Source organism: Ursus arctos, unplaced genomic scaffold (assembly GCF_023065955.2).
Source record: "Ursus arctos isolate Adak ecotype North America unplaced genomic scaffold, UrsArc2.0 scaffold_25, whole genome shotgun sequence".
Classification (NCBI taxonomy): domain Eukaryota; kingdom Metazoa; phylum Chordata; class Mammalia; order Carnivora; family Ursidae; genus Ursus; species Ursus arctos.
The window spans coordinates 32,808,864-32,826,335 of record NW_026622930.1 but is presented as its reverse complement, the minus strand read 5'-3'; the positions used below and the strand labels follow the sequence as shown (position 1 = coordinate 32,826,335).

The 17,472-nt window shown below is 34.8% G+C and overlaps 1 protein-coding gene across 29 annotated transcripts in view; it reads left to right on the top strand.

Annotated features, from left to right (window-relative positions):
* The window catches only part of GPHN (gephyrin), a 603,331-nt gene that overhangs the window by 499,053 nt on the left and 86,806 nt on the right, over positions 1 to 17,472 (top strand). For all 29 annotated transcript variants that reach the window (XM_048219788.2, XM_048219795.2, XM_048219804.2 and 26 more), the window contains one exon: positions 15,485 to 15,577. In XM_048219788.2, coding sequence (XP_048075745.1) covers positions 15,485 to 15,577 — 93 coding nt within the window. The remainder of the gene's footprint in view (positions 1 to 15,484; positions 15,578 to 17,472) is intronic.

Below are 17,472 nucleotides of genomic sequence, written 5' to 3'. Positions count from 1 at the left end.
TCATTAGGCTGAAACCTTTTTTTTCATTTTTGTTTTACTCCTCATTAAAGGAAATAAAGATTTAAAAATTGACTGGAGTGGGGAATTAGTCAGCAATTAACTATGTGATTTCAGAAAGCAATTATAATGACATAGATTTCTTTATATTATAAAAGCAAAATATTCAGATATTTTTATATCAACATCAAGACATTTTCAGAAAATATGAATATAAACTTAAGTTGGAAAAAAGTTTAAGTCAGACTTTACTTATTATAAAAATAAGTTAGCCATTCCTGGCTTGTGATAATTTCAAGGTATCAGTGCCTTAGTATCAGTGCCTTGGATGATCTCACTGTGTATGCCAATGTCACATTTAGATAGAAATTCCAGTTCTTTTAAGGAAAAAACAAAATTGAAAATGGCCATTTTTATTTTTCTTTTAGGAAAAAAAAATGCTGTCAGATGGATTCTCTTTTCCCTTCATGTGCTTATTTCCCCTTCATTTATTCATAAAATCAGTTGTCACTCATAAGGAAGCAGACTCTTCATGGATGGTTAACTTCCTTGTCAAGTGTTTCCACCCGTGATGAAGAGAAATAATAGAGAGGTTTGCATTCAACCTTTGAGTTGGATGAAACTCAATTTTTAATGCAAAAGGGTATTATAATTAAACCTCCCAAGCTCTTTAGCTAGGTATTTAAAAAACAACACCATATATAGAAACATATTCAGTTTGTTCAACAAATATTTACTAAACATCTACTAAATGTCAGGTACTATGTTAGGTCCTGGATATAAAAGATGAATAAAATTAAACTCTTGTCCCATGGAATTCACTATAGTACAGGAGAGAGACAGGTAGATAATGTGGTACTTGTCTCCTTGTCTCCTTTATTGGCTCTTGTAGGCTTGCTTTCGTTTTTCACTTCCTTGAATGTAAACTTTCTTTAAAGTTTTCATCTTTGGCCCTTTTCAGATCTTACACATTTACTTCAGTTAATGTCATGTGTTTCAAATATTATGTGATTTCTAGTTCTATATGAATTCCAGACTCATACACCAAATGTATACCTGCTGCTAGTAAATTTAACATGACCGATACTAAACTTATTTTCTTAACCTCTGCATGTTTCTTCTACATCCTCTGGACTCCTTCCCTTGTTCTCCATCCCCACTGCTATTGATTTAGTTCAGATCTTTATTATTAACTTCCCAGATAATTATAATAGATTCACCTCCCCCAGTTAGCCTCCTTCCAATCCATTCTCCAATTTGATCCCAAAGTACAACATACCTCAGAGATACTGCAGGTGTTCCAGACCACCACAATACAAAGTGAATATTGCAATAAAGCAAGTCAAATGAATTTTCAGTTTTCTACTGCATATAAAAATTGTGTTTATGCTATACAAACTCTGTTAAATGTGCAATAATATTATGTCTAAAAAAGAAAGTACATACCATAATTAAAAAATACTTTACTGGGGCACCTGGGTAGCTCAGTCGGTTGGGTGTCAGGTGAACCCAGGGTCCTGGGATAGAGCCCCACAACATACTGCCTGCTCAGTAAGGAGTATCCTTCTCCCTCTGCCCCTCCCTGACTTGTGCTCTCTCTCATGCACTCTCTCTCTCAAATAAATAAATAAAATCTTAAAAAAAAATACTTTACTGCTCTCCTGAAGCTACTATTACACTATATGTTAACTAACTAGAATTTAAATAAAATTTTTTAAAAATATTTTACTGCTGAAAAATGCTAACCATCATTTGAGCTTTCAGCGAGTCACAATCTTTTTGCTGGCAGAGGGTCTTGCCTCAATGTTGATGGCTGCCTACTGATCAGGGTGGTGGATGCTGAAGGTTAGGGTGGCTGTGGCAATTTCTTAAAATAAGACAACATTTAAGTTTGCTGCATCAACAGACTCTTCCTTTCACAAACAATTTCTCTGTAGCATGTGGTGCTGTTTGATAGCGGTTTACCTACAGCAGAACTTCTTTCAAAACTGGAATCAATCCTCTCATATCCTGCACTGCTTTATCAAGTAAGTTTATGTAATATTCTAAGCCTTTGTTGTCATTCTTAGCTTCTTTACCAGGAGTAGATTCCATCTCAGGAAAGCACTCTTTACTCATCTGTAAGCAGCAGTTCCTCATAAGGTAAAGTTTTATATGAGATTGCAGTAATTTAGTCATATCTTCAAGTTCTACTTCTAATTCTAATTATCTTGCTATCTCCACCACATCTGCAGTTATGTCCTCCACTCAAGTCTCAAACCCCTCAAAGTCATCCAAGAGGATTGGAATTAACTTCTTCCAAACTCCAGTTAATGTTAATATTTTGACCTCTTCCCATGAATCACAAATGTTCTTAGTGGCTTTGAGATAGTGAATCCTTTCCAAAAGGTTTTCAGTGTACTTTGCTTTGCTCAGATCCATTAGAGGAATCTCTGTCTATGGCAACTATAGCCTTATGAAATGTATTTCTTAAGTAATAAGACTTAAAAGTCAAAATAACTCCTTGATCCATGGGCTGCAGAATGGATATGCTAATAGGCACTAAAACAGCATTAATCTCACTGTACATCTCCATCAGAGTTCTTGGGTGACCAGGTGCATTGTCAGTGAGCAGTAATATTTGAAAGGAATCTTTTTTTTTTTTTTTGAGCAATAGCTCATAACAATGGGCTTAAAATATTCATGTTATTCCATGTAATAAACCAATGTGCTGTCATCCAGGCTTTGTTCCATTTTTAGAGCACAGGAAGAGTAAATTGAGCATAATTCTTAAGGGACCTAGGATTTTTAGAATGGTCAATGAGGACTGGCTTCCACTGAAAGTCACTAGCTGTGTTAGCCTCTAACAAGAGAGTCAGGCTGTCCTTTGAAGCTTTGAAGCCAGGCATTGACTTCTCCTCTCTAACTATGAAGGTTCCAGATGGCATCTCCTTCCAACAGAAGGCTGTTTAGTCTATTGAAAACCTCTTGCTTGGTGCAACCACCTTACTTAATTATCTTAGCTGGATCTTCTGGATAACTTGCTGCAGCTTCTCCATCAGCACTTGCTGTTTCACCTTGCATTTCGATGTTACGGAGATGGCTTCTTTCCTTAAACCTCATGACCCAGCCTCTGCTAGCTTCAGACTTTCCTTCTTTCTCAGCCTTCACAGAATTGAAGAGAATTAGAGCCTTGCTCTGGATTAGGCTTTGGCTTAAGGGAGTGTTGTGGCTGATCTGACCTTCTACCCAGAACCTTCATAGTTCATTTTTATTTCTACTAGAGGCACCTCTAAATATTGAATTTCATCCTTCAGTCACTGAGTAGAAAAAGTATGGGGAGTGTGGAAGGGGAGACTGAAAGGCCTTCACAGTTCTCTGAAATCCAAAATGTTTTGCTTGTGCAAATTCTCTGACACCTGCAATTAGAGAAACCCATGAAGAAGAATCCATCTTTCCTAAGAAACGTCCAGAACCACTGAATTTATGAAGCAGCTTGAAACTGTAACATCTCTAAAAAAAAATTGTTATGTCTGAGAAGAATCAACAATAATTCCAGAAAACCAAGGATAAACATGTACAGAAATGCTGGAAGTGATTGCTGTCAAGGTCAGAGACATGGAGTAACTCTATGAAGGAATTTTAGAGTATAATACATGAAATACTTAGAATGTTACAGAAAGAAGGTAATTTGGAGATCAAGTAGTCTCTCTTACTTTAAAGATGAGGGAATTGAAAACCAAAGAAGTGTAATAATGTTCTTTTTTTTTTTTAAGGTTTTATTTATTTATTTGACAGAGATAGAGATAGCCAGCGAGAGAGGGAACACAAGCAGGGGGAGTGGGAGAGGAAGAAGCAGGCTTCCAGCAGTGGAGCCTGATGTGGGGCTCGATCCCAGAACGCCAGGATCACGCCCTGAGCCGAAGGCAGACGCTTAACGACTGAGCCACCCCAGGCGCCCCATAATAATGTTCTTAAAGTTGGACACATTGTTATGATTGAAACCTAGGATACCCTAGGATTCTTGACCCCTAGTCTTCTGTTCATTCCATGATAGTACACTACATCTCAAATCAGCATGAAAATTATTCTTCTAAAACAAGTGACTAGATGTGCATGTATATATATTGTTTGTTTTAATCTGTTTGGGCTGCAGATGAATTTTCTGTTGTCTCTGGTCTATTCTATAGCATATGTACTATTTTCAGCTCCTACCTGCAAGCAACACTTTTAAGGAGCCAGTGCTCCACTGGTTATAAATAACCTTCCTTTGGTTTCTTGCGAGAGGCATACCTGGAGTAGCAATAGATGATAATATTTGTTAGAGTACCGTGTACGATTCATCCTCTTTGCTTGTAAAATGCATGACATGAATAAATTACAGTTTCACATTTGGTACAGCACCTTACTTACTGTAAGGCAGATTAAAATATTCTGGCACCATTCCCTGTAATTCCCAGTCTCTTTCAGTTAACACTGGAAAAACTTGAGCTTTCAATAGAAAGAATTCTGCTTTCTTAGCAGCATTATTTTAGATTACAAGCACTAGGCTTTCTCATTTATGATTACATGACCAAAGATTTCGGCTTCTCTGACTTGGGTTCATTGTTTTTCCACAAAGGACTTAACATAATTCTGGTCAGGGAACCTTTAAGCTTTCCTATTAGAACTCGTTTGAGACAGTAAAGTATCTGTTTTAGATTACTGACCATAGCAGAAGGACTTCTCCCTGTGTCTAACTTAATAGATAATTGCCTATTTTCAGGCAGTAATCTAAAGCAGAAATTCACTGCCCTCTAGAAGAAATGTAGAAGCTCCGGATTCCAAGCCATAGGAGATTCTCACCAAAGTGGTTCACAAGTCGTGCTAGGAATTCATTAACTCCTCCTGACAGTTTCTGACAGAGGCTGTCAGAAAATAAGGGAAAAGGAGGTAAGGTATACTGGAAGGAGCTTTGCCATCAGACATACTCTTAGCCTTGCTTTACTTTTTAAGTAGTGAAGAGACCTTAGGCAAGCTACATAACCTTTCTGAGTAACATTTCCCTCATACATTAAAAATAGAAATATTATCTACCCAGTAAGGTCATTACGAAGTACTATTAAAAGAAATAGTACATATAAATCATCTAGTTTTTACGAAGCTGTCGTATTTGGAATTCAGTAACTGATTTCCTTCCCTTCCTTCTCCATGTTGGGATTCTAAGATTGTGGCCTTAGGATAAGCACTTATAAATTACAAAGTCAAAGCTAGAATTCCTTGGCTCAGGTGCATTTGTTGATCCGTGTTAACAATCTCTGGATCCCTGTGCATTTTATGGTAATCAGATTTACATTCCACCCACCCAGGTCATTCAGGCTGTGCTCCCTATCTCGTTAGAAAATTTACCTAAACAACAGTTTTCACTCTTTTTCTGCTTATCTCTGGTGAGCTTTACAAAATTAAAGCAGAGAATTGAGATAGTTATTCAAATATTTCAAGTAAAAGCATATATTTTTATTATCCAAATTACTGCCTCCAGTTTCTACCTCCAGTCCAGTAAGGTCTTCACCTAGGGTGATCCTGTTTACCTGCAGATATCGCCTGGGAATTAGCCTGTGCTGTCATTTGCTGTACGTTTTTCTGTCGGTGTGGCTATTTGAATTCATTCATAATTCCCTTCAGATAGTCTCATCTGTTTAGTCCATAAACTTCATTACACCTCTAAAATGTGTACATCTCATTAAATCCTGTTTATGCTTCTGATTACATCATTCCCTTCATATTTCTCCCTGCATTCCTCAAATATAACCATCCCTATCTGTATATTTGTGATGTGTTTTTATGTGCATGTACATGTGTGTATGTGTGTGTAATCACAATGTCTAAAGAATTATGCTGTTTTTCTTATCCAAAGATTATGATTATATTACCAGTTTATTCTCTGTATATGTGCTCTAGTTGCTTACCTCCCTCCCCAGTATTGTGGATATACCACATATGTGCCATTATTACAATGCTTACAAAGCCTCTTTGTGTGGGAGAGTTATTTTTATAATTATATAATTGAGTAAAATTAACTCACATAGGAATCAGACTTATAACATTGGCCTGGTTATCCCTGTGTTGCAATCAGATAGACTGATCTTCCTATTTCATACTTCCTTCCGGCATACCATCATATATTTCCATATATCCTCTTTTCTTAAGTAAAGTGTATTATAAATATATCTCACTTTAAGCAGTTTTGATAGAAAATAACTCATTTTTTAAAAAGATTTTATTTATTTAGAGAGAGAGAGAGAGACATTACAGAGGGAGAGGGAGAAGCAGACTTGCCGCTGAGCAGAGAGCCTGATGCGGGACTTGATTCCTGGACCCTGGGATCATGACCTGAGCCCAAGGCAGACACTCAACCAACTGAGCCACCCAGGCGCCCCAAAAATTACTCCTATTTAATGAAAAACCCTTAGAAGAAATTTTAATATGATTTTTAAATTAATTTGTACAGTTTTTATTGAATATATCTGAGGTTAAAACAGGATATAGTCTTTAAATATGATTCTTAGTTTTCCATTCTTTTTGGATACCTCATTATCTTTTCACATTTTAAATATACATGCTTTATTTGCATAATTTATTTAGCCATCTTTTTTTTTCAGTATCTATTTTGAAGTGCCATAGCCTATATTAATACCATTAAGTTAGGATTCAGAATATAGGTAATGGAAAAGTGTTTCCATAAACATTTGGAACAAAATGGAACAAAAACAAAATTTTTAAGAAAGAAACATCAAAATATTTGATTCCTACAGTGATCAAAATCTGAAAGAAAGCTGTCAGGTATTTAGAAGTGATAACTCATTTCTGTCTATTCTTAATTAATGTTATATTAGTAGAATTATGAAAATTCATGTAAATATACAAATGGAAAGAGACAAACTTAAAACTTAAGTGGTGGGGAAAGATTTGCCATTACCAGCAAGAGAATTGTCAGGAATAAAAACTTGACAATAGGGGTGCCTGGGTGGCACAGCGGTTAGGCGTCTGCCTTTGGCTCAGGGCGTGATCCCAGCGTTATGGGATCAAGCCCCACATCAGGCTCCTCTGCTATGAGCCTGCTTCTTCCTCTCCCACTCCCCCTGCTTGTGTTCCCTCTCTCGCTGGCTGTCTCTATCTCTGTTGAATAAATAAATAAAATCTTTAAAAAAAAAAAAACTTGACAATAGCTTTTTTTCTTAAGTTTGAATTGATTAACTTCTGCATTAGAGCATCCCGTGTGCAGTAGTTACCTTTTTGTCTGTTTTGTCAAATAAAGACTTTTTCTCCTGGCATGCTGTTGTTAGCTTACCCCAAGCAGCATGGGCTATGCCCCAGGGAAAACCAAATAGTCTTTCATTAATTGTGAGACAAAAGCATAGGAAGAAAGTCAGAGACACAAGGATTCTCTTGTAATCAACAATGCTTTTTGTAATGTATCCGAATGTGTATAAGAATGGAATAGTGAAAACATAATTTATTTAAATGGTTAAAAGTCTTATACTTCTGTTTCTAGAAACTCCTTTTCTACAGAATCCTGATATTCTTGGTTAAGTTACTAAGGAAAAAAAAGAATCTATTAACACTTTGTTTATCATTTGGAAACAACATTGAGTGATTCAGTGATACTATTGTAGCCTTGAAACTATAATGCCTTACTAGTTTCCTTACTTTGATTTTAGCAATATGGAAATAATCCACCAGTAATTTTTCAAGTCAATATCATAGTTGGTACTTTTGTCATTTATTTCTTCTTACATTACATGTAGGAGCTTGATTTTATTTTATTTTTTTTATTAAGTTCAATTAGCCAACATATAGTACATCATTAGTTTTTGATGGAGTGTTCAGTGATTCATTAGTTGTATATAACAAATTGAGGGGGGGTGGGAGGATAGGGTCACTGGGTGATGGGCATGAAGGAGGAGCTTGATTTTATCATGTATTTTTTTCTTTTTATAAAATACTTCTTGCGTATTACCTTTTCCCTTTCTTTTAATAACCATTGTAATAGCCTAATATAGAACCAATGTTGAAAAAGTTAGGAATTATTTTTAGGATACTAGGATATGTAGTTCAAAATTATGCAAATTAGATTTTAAAAACTTTTTTTTTCCTGTGGAGCTTTTGACAATTTATAGGATAATGATTAAGAAATCACCAATAAAGAGAAGTTTAAATTATTCAAACTATAGAAAGAACATTTTGTTTGTTTATTTGGACCCCTTGGACTTAAATGTTACCCGTTTATCAGTGACACCCTATTTATTTGACCTAGGTGTGGCAAGGTTTCCATCATTAGGTACGAAAACGTGAGCACTTAATCTCAATTGAAATATTTTCTATGACCTTAAGAATATTTTAGATATTTTTTAAAAGTACTTCCCCTAAAAAACTTTTCATTTTTGTCAAGGTAAATACTTTCTTACAGTTACACAGTTATTATTTTTAAAGTTTAATATATTATATATAGAAATGAGTATATGTAACACAGATGGGGGTTATGGTAGTCAATAATAAAATAGACATCATGAAACCACAACACAACTTAAGAATTAGTTTATTACCAATTGCACTGCATCTTTTTGTGTTGCTAAATCATGACAGTCATTTCTGGTAATCATAACACTTCCATTTATTCCAAATTCTAGAACTTTGGACAAAGCTTATTTTTATTTTATGACGTAAGAACCATAATGTAATGCCTGCCCTTACTCTGGAGATAATGAGCATCCCTAGATGGAAAAATACGAATACACAACATAATGCCACTTTAAACAAGCTATTTATTTTAAAAGCATAGGGATGAGATGCCTGGGTGGCTCAGTCCGTCAAGCAGCTGCCTTCATCTCAGGTCCTGGGATTGAGTCCCACATTAAGCTCCTTGTTCAGCTGGGAGCCTGCTTCTCCCTCTGCCTGTTCTGCCTGCTGCTCCCCCTGCTTGTCCTCTCTCTCTTTCTGACAAATAAGTTTAAAAAAAAAAAAATCTTAAAAAAAATTTTTTTTTAAAGCATAGGGGTTTTTATTATGCTATTCCGCCATGACTTCTGGAGTAACTAGAGCGTAATTAATGTACTTGTTTTCATCAAAGGGATTTTCACCTCTCAATCATTCACTCTTTTTCAGTTTATACATCTGAAACTTTCACATAAATGAGGACTGTAATGCATAAATGAGAACTAAAATGTGTCTGGTCTTTCAAGTAAACAGTGAAGATGTGGAGAATAAGTTGTATTAGGATAGGCTTGAGGGCATCCCCCATGTTAAATATTTAGTGTCTGTTAAATAATCATGAAGTTTTCTGTAAGTATGAAATACTTCATTTTAAGGGTTTTTTTGTTTGTTTTAATGCGGTAACAACGCAAATTTGCATATGTTTCATTTATCTTCCCTCTTAATCCCTGGCCCTAGCTAATATTGTTCCTACCAATAGTTATTTGGCCTGAATAAGTATATGTATCAAGCCTGCCTTCTCAACTGTTTTGGTAAATACGCTGGATAGCTGTTAAGCCAAAAGTTGTCTTGCAAAAGATTGGAAGAGATGATAGTTTTTAAATGTTACAGTATCAATGCTGTCACAGTGAACTTAAGTAAAATGTGAGGAATTTATAATCAACAGCAAACTGACTTATGTTTTATATGAGGAAGCCTTAGATAGTATCTTTTCTTTTCAGCTTTCTGTTATCTACCACATTCTTCCTACACTCCTGATTCATAAAACTGATAGTATCTTGGTTACTCAAAGTGAGGACAAGGAATCAATTTCTTGGATCACTGAATTCAGAGTTTCCCCTTGACTTCTCCCAAAGCTGCCTTAGAACTAACAACACAGGGAGCTTTACAACTGTGAAATCATTTTGATAAGTGACTTTTCCCTCTTGTATCTAAAAACCACTTGGGTATCCTAACATCCTACTTTAGACACAAGAATAAAGTAATATCTGGGCCAGAATTAATGCCCAACCAAACAAATTAAATATTCTACTTTTACCATTTAGAGACTACATTTGGATTCAATGCTTACAAATCGTACTCAACTTAATGAAAAGCTCTCTGTTTTGATTTCCTTCTATATATGTCCGTTGTCAACCATTTGGATCTATAAAGACTCTTTCTGAAGATACTTTTTAGGCCAGTCATCCCAGTATAAAAACGCTAGCACTCCAAAGAGTAGAGAATTTAATGACTATCATCATGTGGGAAGCTGACTTGTATATGAATATCTTGCTGATAACATGAAAAGCCTTTCACCTTTTAACGAACTGCTCTGGCCCTGTCTTCTTGCAGCATAAGTGAGCATACTACACAAAACAGTGTAAATCATCAACCAGTCCTTTCCATTACTTTCTTCTTATCAACCTCTTGAGATCACTTAATTGTATAATGGACAAGAGACCCCAGTGATACACACCCCTACGTTTAAGATTTTTGATCCCCGCAGAATCTAGAAATATTCATTTATTGTTATCTTCATCAAATTTAATACATCCTTTATTATACAGAACGTAGAGAATACCGTGTGTGGAAAAGGAGAACAGAATGGACATGACCTCCTCAAATTCTAAAGGCAGAACCATAGCTTCTTGGTACACCACCTAACTTTCTACAACTGAAATGGTCACTGGAGACTGTGAAGAGCTGTAAACTCCTACCACCAAATATTCCTAAGAAAGCATGTTAACTATATGGGGGAAACTATCTTTTGCTTATTATAAATGGGGCTCTCATTGGATTGGAGAGACTGGGGAAAAGGAATTTTGCTCCTGTTCTCCTGAAATTGTACCTTTTAGTAAGACCTTTAGCTCCCACATCTTCAGCTTTCTTTACCAAATTATAAACTTAAAACAGTTATAATATCTAGAGGAGAAGTTACAGCTGCCTGGTTCCATTCAAGTTTGAATGCTGAGGCTCTTTCTAAAATCACAGGACCAAAGTTTATTCAACACCAATACTTGGGCTCCATCTGTGGGCAAAGAGACGGGATGGTTTAACATGTAGGTAAGTGTGTGCAAGAATGTCCCATGTGATTTGCAGTGCTACTATGTACTATGTGCCTGTATTTAGCATGAGTCCAAAATAAAAACCTGGCTAATTATATATATTATTAACTTTATATTAATAACCTTAATTAAATGTGAAGCAGTTCTTTCTTTTCAGATGAAGTGTTTTATTTTTCTTTCCATATTTGAAGGTCTATAAAGACCAGATGGTATATGTGTGCTACAAAAAATGACTTTTCTTGGTTCTTCTAGATATAGTTATATGTTGAAATGAGATAAATATTATTTTTTTAATCTATTATCTTTGCCCTTTATTGAGATATAATTCATATGCTATATAATTCATCCACTTAAAGTATATAGTTCAAGGTTTTTTAGTATATTCACAGATATGTACAACCATCACCACAGTCAATTTTAGAACATTTTCATCACCTCAAAAGAAACCGATCCTCGCTAGCTGTCATCTTCTCCTATACCCTCCAATCACCCCCATCCAGCCCTAAGTAACTACCAATGTACTTTCTACTATAGATTTACCTATTCTGAACAAGTCATATAATGGGATCATATATGTGGTCTTTTGTGACTGGGTTCTTCTACTTAGCATAATATTTTCAAGATCCATCCATGTTGTAGCATGTATCAGTACCTCATTCCTTTTTTTATTGCAGAAAAAACCACATTAACATAAAATTTACCATCTAAACCATTATTAATTGTGTAATTCTGTGGCATTAAGTACATTCACACTGCTGTGAAACATATCTCCATAACTTTTTCATACTGGTTACGTGAAACTCTACACCCATTAAACAACTTCCCTTTTCCCCCTCATCCCATCCCCTTGTAACCAACATTCTACTTTCTGTTGCCAAGAATTTGACTACTTTAGATACCTCATATAAGTGGAATTATGCAGTATTTATCTTTTTGTGGCTAGTTTATTTTGCTTAACATAATGTCTTCAAGGTCCATCCATGTTGTATCATGTGACAATATATAAATATATACATCACATTTTGTTTATCCATTCATCCGTTGATGAACATTTGGGCGGCTTCCACCTCTTGACTACTATGAATAGTGCTCCTATGGACATGTGTGTGAAAATACCTCTTTGAGATGCTGCTTTCAATTCTTTTGAATACAAAGCCAGAAGTAGAATTGATAGACCATATGGTATTTCTATTTTTAATTTTTTGAGGAACCTTCTTATGATTTTCCATAGTGGTTGCACTATTTTTTACAATCCTACACTATTTTTACAATCCTTATACAAAAGTGTATAAGTGTTCCAATTTCTCCACATTCTCCCCGACGCTTGTTATTTTCTGTTTGTTTGTTTCTTTATAGTAGCCATCCTAATGGTTGTGAAGTGATATCTCATTCTGGTTTTGATTTGCATTTCTCTAATGATTAATGATGTTGAGCATCTTCTCGTATGTTGTTGACTATTTGTATATCATTTTGGGGGAAACATCTGTTCAAATTTTTTGTCCATTTTTAATTGTTTCTTGGTATGTGTCTCTCTCTTCATTTGTTTTGTTTCTTAAATTCCACATATGAGTGAAATCATATGGTATTTGTCTTTTTCTGACTGCGTTATTTCATTTAGCATTAAACTCTCTAGCTCCATTCATGTTGTTGAAAATGGCAAGATTTCATTCTTTTTTATGGCTGTATATATACACCACATCTTCTTCATCCATTCATCTGTCAGTAGACACGAGCTGCTTGTATAATTTGGCTATTGTAAATAATGCTGCAATAAACATAGGGGTGCATGTATCCCTTTGAATTAGTGATTTTGTATTTTGGGGGTAAATACCCAGTAGTGATGCACAAAAGTTTTTAAGTTTGATGTAGCCTCATTTGTCTATGTTTGCTTTAGTTGCCTGTGCCTTCAGTGTCATACTCAAGAAATCATTACCAAAACCAGGAAGCAGACTCTTAACTATAGAGAACAAACTAGATGGCTACCAGAAGGAAGGTGGGTAGGGGGATGGGTTAAATAGGTGAAGGGGATTAAGAAGTGCACTCGTTGCAATTAGCATCAGTGATCTATGGAAGTATGGAAGTATGATGTATGGAAGTATTATTGTACACCTGAAACTAATATTACACTGTATGTTAACTAATTGAAATAAACACTTTAAAAAAACTGAGGCCCACTTACATCGTTGGGAGAAATGTTTCGTTGTAAAATCAGAAAATATTCGAAAAAATAAAGAAAACATTTTATCTATTCATCACCGTTATAAAAAAATAATTGCTGAATCCAATGTCATAAAGTTTTCCTGTATCTTCTAAGAATGTTACAGTTTTAAGTTTTATATTTAGTTCTTTAATCCATTTAGTTAATTTTTATATATAGCATAAGGTAAGGGTCCAACTTCATTCTTTTGCATGTGGATATCCAATTTTTCCAATACCAACAACATTTGTTGAAAAGACTGTCCTTTTCCCATTGAAGATCATTTGACCCTTATTGAAGATCATTTGACCATGTACACAAAAGTTTATTTCTGAACTCTCTATTCTATTCCATTTGTATCAGTTAGGGTTCTCCAAAGAAACAGAAGCAGTAGGATATATATAGATACAGATATATATGATTAAATATATATGATGAGATTTATTGTGAGGAATTGGTTCTCATGATTATGGATGCTGAAAAGACTCATGATATGCCATCTATAAGCTGAAGACCCAGGAAAACCAGTTATTTTGTACCTCAAAGTTTATACTTCTTAATTTCCTTGTGCTATCTTATAAACTATTACTATTAATGAGCTATTCAAAATCCCAGCAAAGTCATTCTCTTAGGATCTGAGCTAGGGTAGAGTTTACATTTTCATGAACCACCCCAGGCCAGATTAGTTCCAGGCAAGGAGCCTCCCCAGGACGTTTATTGTGATCCTGGGCAAGTGCCATGGGGCTCACCATCAGGGACTACCTTTTAGCTTCAGGTTCATTTGGCAGTTACTGTTGTATAAGGAATCCAAACTAGACTCTGGTTTCACCACTTGCCTGGTCTTACTAAGGTCCATAGCTCCAGAATAACTACAACCTTCTAGGAATATCTAGAATCTGCTAAGGAGTTCTCCCTTCCAATTCAGCTATCACCTCCCTAAAAGGAAAAGTATCGTTGTCACTGTGGATCGGAATACAAAATTAAAAATCTCTCTGTACTTACTTCTAGGTCCTGGGATCTGGAAATCAGAGGCCTTAGGTGGCAAGAAGGACAAAGCCAAAAACAAAAAACAAACAAACAAAAAAAGACATGCATCTAGCTCTGGAAACAATGGAGTTTTCTAAGTTATACAAACAGCTTATGTAAATCAACTCCTGTATTTACTTAGTCTTTGGAGACAAGTTTGATTTTCTTCCTTCTCCCCTTCCTCCTTCTCCACCTCCTATTTATTATTATTTTGCCTCTTTGAAATAATAGTAATAATAAAGACAGATTCTAGAATATTTAAGAAATTGGTAATGACTCTTGAAACTTTTATTCTTGTTAGCACTAGTACAAATTCCTAAGCTGTAGCTGAAAATGATTATTATCCAGAGTAGTTTGAATAGTCATTTCACAAGACAGGCTACTGGCCCTCTGTTTATTTGTAATCACTAATTTTTTTAGGTTAATAAAGCCAAAATCAAAGGCTAAAATTCCTTTACTTTTCTTAAGAAAAAAAAACTTTCTTAATATAAAAATGACATTTGATCGTTATAAAAAGCTTGGAAATTTTCAGAAAAGTATAACAAAGGGAATAAAAATCATACATAACTCTAATATACTAAAATAGCAAGTGCTTTATATTTTCATGTATGCCCTTTTCATCTTTCTCTATTGACATGTACACGTCTATCTTAACATAGTAAAGATTATACACTACATGTGCAGTTCTGTATGTTTTTTAAACATGTGTCATAAGAATTTTCCTGGTCAATGAATATTCTTCATATACATTACTTTAACCTGTATAATAATTTATCATAAGGATAGATAATTGTCTACTTAAATTTCTATATTATTTATCTTTTTATTTCTTTACTTTTCTCAATAATATAAACAACTAAAATAAACATGTGCATAAAGATTTATCTATTTTCTTAGGATAGATTTCTAGAAGTGAAATTACTGGATCAACAAATATGAAAATGTTCAAGAATTGGCTTTTTAAAGAAAGTCATCTTGGGTTGTTAAAGGATTAATGACACAACAAATGAAACATATCTTTGATGATTGTATAGCTGCTCATATTCAAATAATCTTTGCAAGCATAACTATTAATTGACTGAATCTAATCTTTCATTTCAGACGCAAGGATTCATCTCTTCCTTCTGTCTCCAGCTCCTTGGGATAGAAATCAGGAGGTCTCACTGAGCCCATATATAAGCCTTTCAGACAGGCACTTACCCACATGACTGCCTGTTTAACCCATTGCTCTCAAAATCTATATTTTTCTTATTTTCTCTTTTTTCAGATGGAATGGGGCGAGTCCTTGCTCAAGATGTATATGCAAAAGACAACCTACCCCCCTTTCCAGCATCAGTAAAAGATGGCTATGCTGTCCGAGGTAAATATTTTGGGATTTTTGAGTATCATCATACTCACACTGTATTTTTTTTTTCTTCAGATTTTTGGCTCAGCCTAGGCACCCAATGAGTTTTATATTTTTTTCCTGCTTGGTTATCAAAATAATTTTATTCACATATAACAATCTGGATTAAAACTTTTCAGTGACAATACTGTTGTTACTTGAAATGTTTGTTGACAAATAAATAATGTAGAAATTGATAGAAACACTGGACCATAATTTATTCTTTTGACCTCTACACATACCAGGTAGCAGACAGTCTTGGTCTGGAAGTTTTCCATATGTTTTCTAGTTGAAAATATCTATGTGGTCCAAGAAAAAAGAGCAGATTCCCAACACAGGGATCATCTAGGGTGGGCTTTTCTTCTGTTTTAAACTCAAACAGAGTAAGAGCTTCATAAAAAGCAAGCACAAGGGAACCTTCTAATTCCCTGGAGGAGCTGTATTTCAAAGCTCTGAAACCTCAGTTGGTACCAGCAGCTCATACCTTTAGAGTTCCCTGAGATTGCATAAAGGTTAAAAGCAAATACTAAATAGCAATTTCCTGCTACCCAAAATGAAAATGCAATGGAATTACTTAGAAACTATTATTGGTTATTAACTCAAGGCTGATATCATTGAAGAAATGTCTAAAAACATTTCCCAGCTTATCAGAGCTGTTAAGAAGGCCAGTTCCTTTTTAATGGTTCTTTACGGCATCTCTTACTTGTTTGTTGTTTCTCCTCTATCTAGCTATTAAAATAATTTCATTTTTATAATTAAATATATTCATTAATCTCCTCCATGTTCCATCACTATTTCTTAGCAGTATCTTTTTGTGTTGGAGGCTATAAGCAAATGGTTATGGTTATGGGCTTTGAAAAGCAAAGTAAGAGTGATCTGGGTCCCAGTACCAGGTCCATCTTTATAACTATGAGCAAATTACTTAAACTTTTTGAGCTTCTTCTAAACTTTTTGAGTTGTCTCATCTGTAAAATGATGATAATTATAACAATACTTACTCTAACAAGTTGTTGTGAGGATTGAATGAGACCCTAAAAAGCCTTAGTAAAGTGTCTGGCACCAAAAGCAAGCACTCAATAACAGCTTTACAAAATGTTTGATACCGGTAACTATTATTATCACTATCATTATTATAAACACATTGCCTTAGACCATCTCTAAAAACAGGTTAACATTTATCTGAATTGTCACTCTCCTATTCTTTGTAAATAAAGTGTGGTGGAGAGGTTAATTCCTAGTAGTGTATTCTTTCTCAGGGATACTATCTTGGATGCACCTCATTCAGCTTGATCTCGCTAAATTAGAGTATTTCTGAAAACATAAATAACAAATCCCCGGTGGCTCTTCTGATTTTTTCTTCCAAATTTATTCCTTCTACTGTACTTTTATAATGAATATTGTCCAGAAAGAAAATTATTTCAGTCTTCTGATAGCCACGTTGGCTCTTCTTGGTTCTTGTTCTCCAACTAAAATGTCAGTTCTGTTTTGAACTTATAATTGGTAGCCATATGGGATTACTATAAAATGAAAAAGAATTCTTACTTGCAGAGTAGAACAGACAACTTTAGTAAATGAAATACCAAAGGGATAAGAAAGCCTATTTTTTACATTCTTGGTAATATAAAGGAGAAAGTGAGAAAATAAATTGAGGCAGAATTATTTTCAAGCAGAATGTTGTTCTGTGATTTTTGCATGAGATAGCAGCAGCTCAATAAAAAAAAACTATTGCTCTTAGCTTTTCTAGTTGCCAAAAAGAGTGATTAGTCTACATGAGCCTTAAAAGAGCCTTTCTGCTCCTGTAGAATATACCAAAGAAATTCTATATAAAATTACCATCTGGTATCTTCTTTATTCTTTTGTTTTGAAATGGT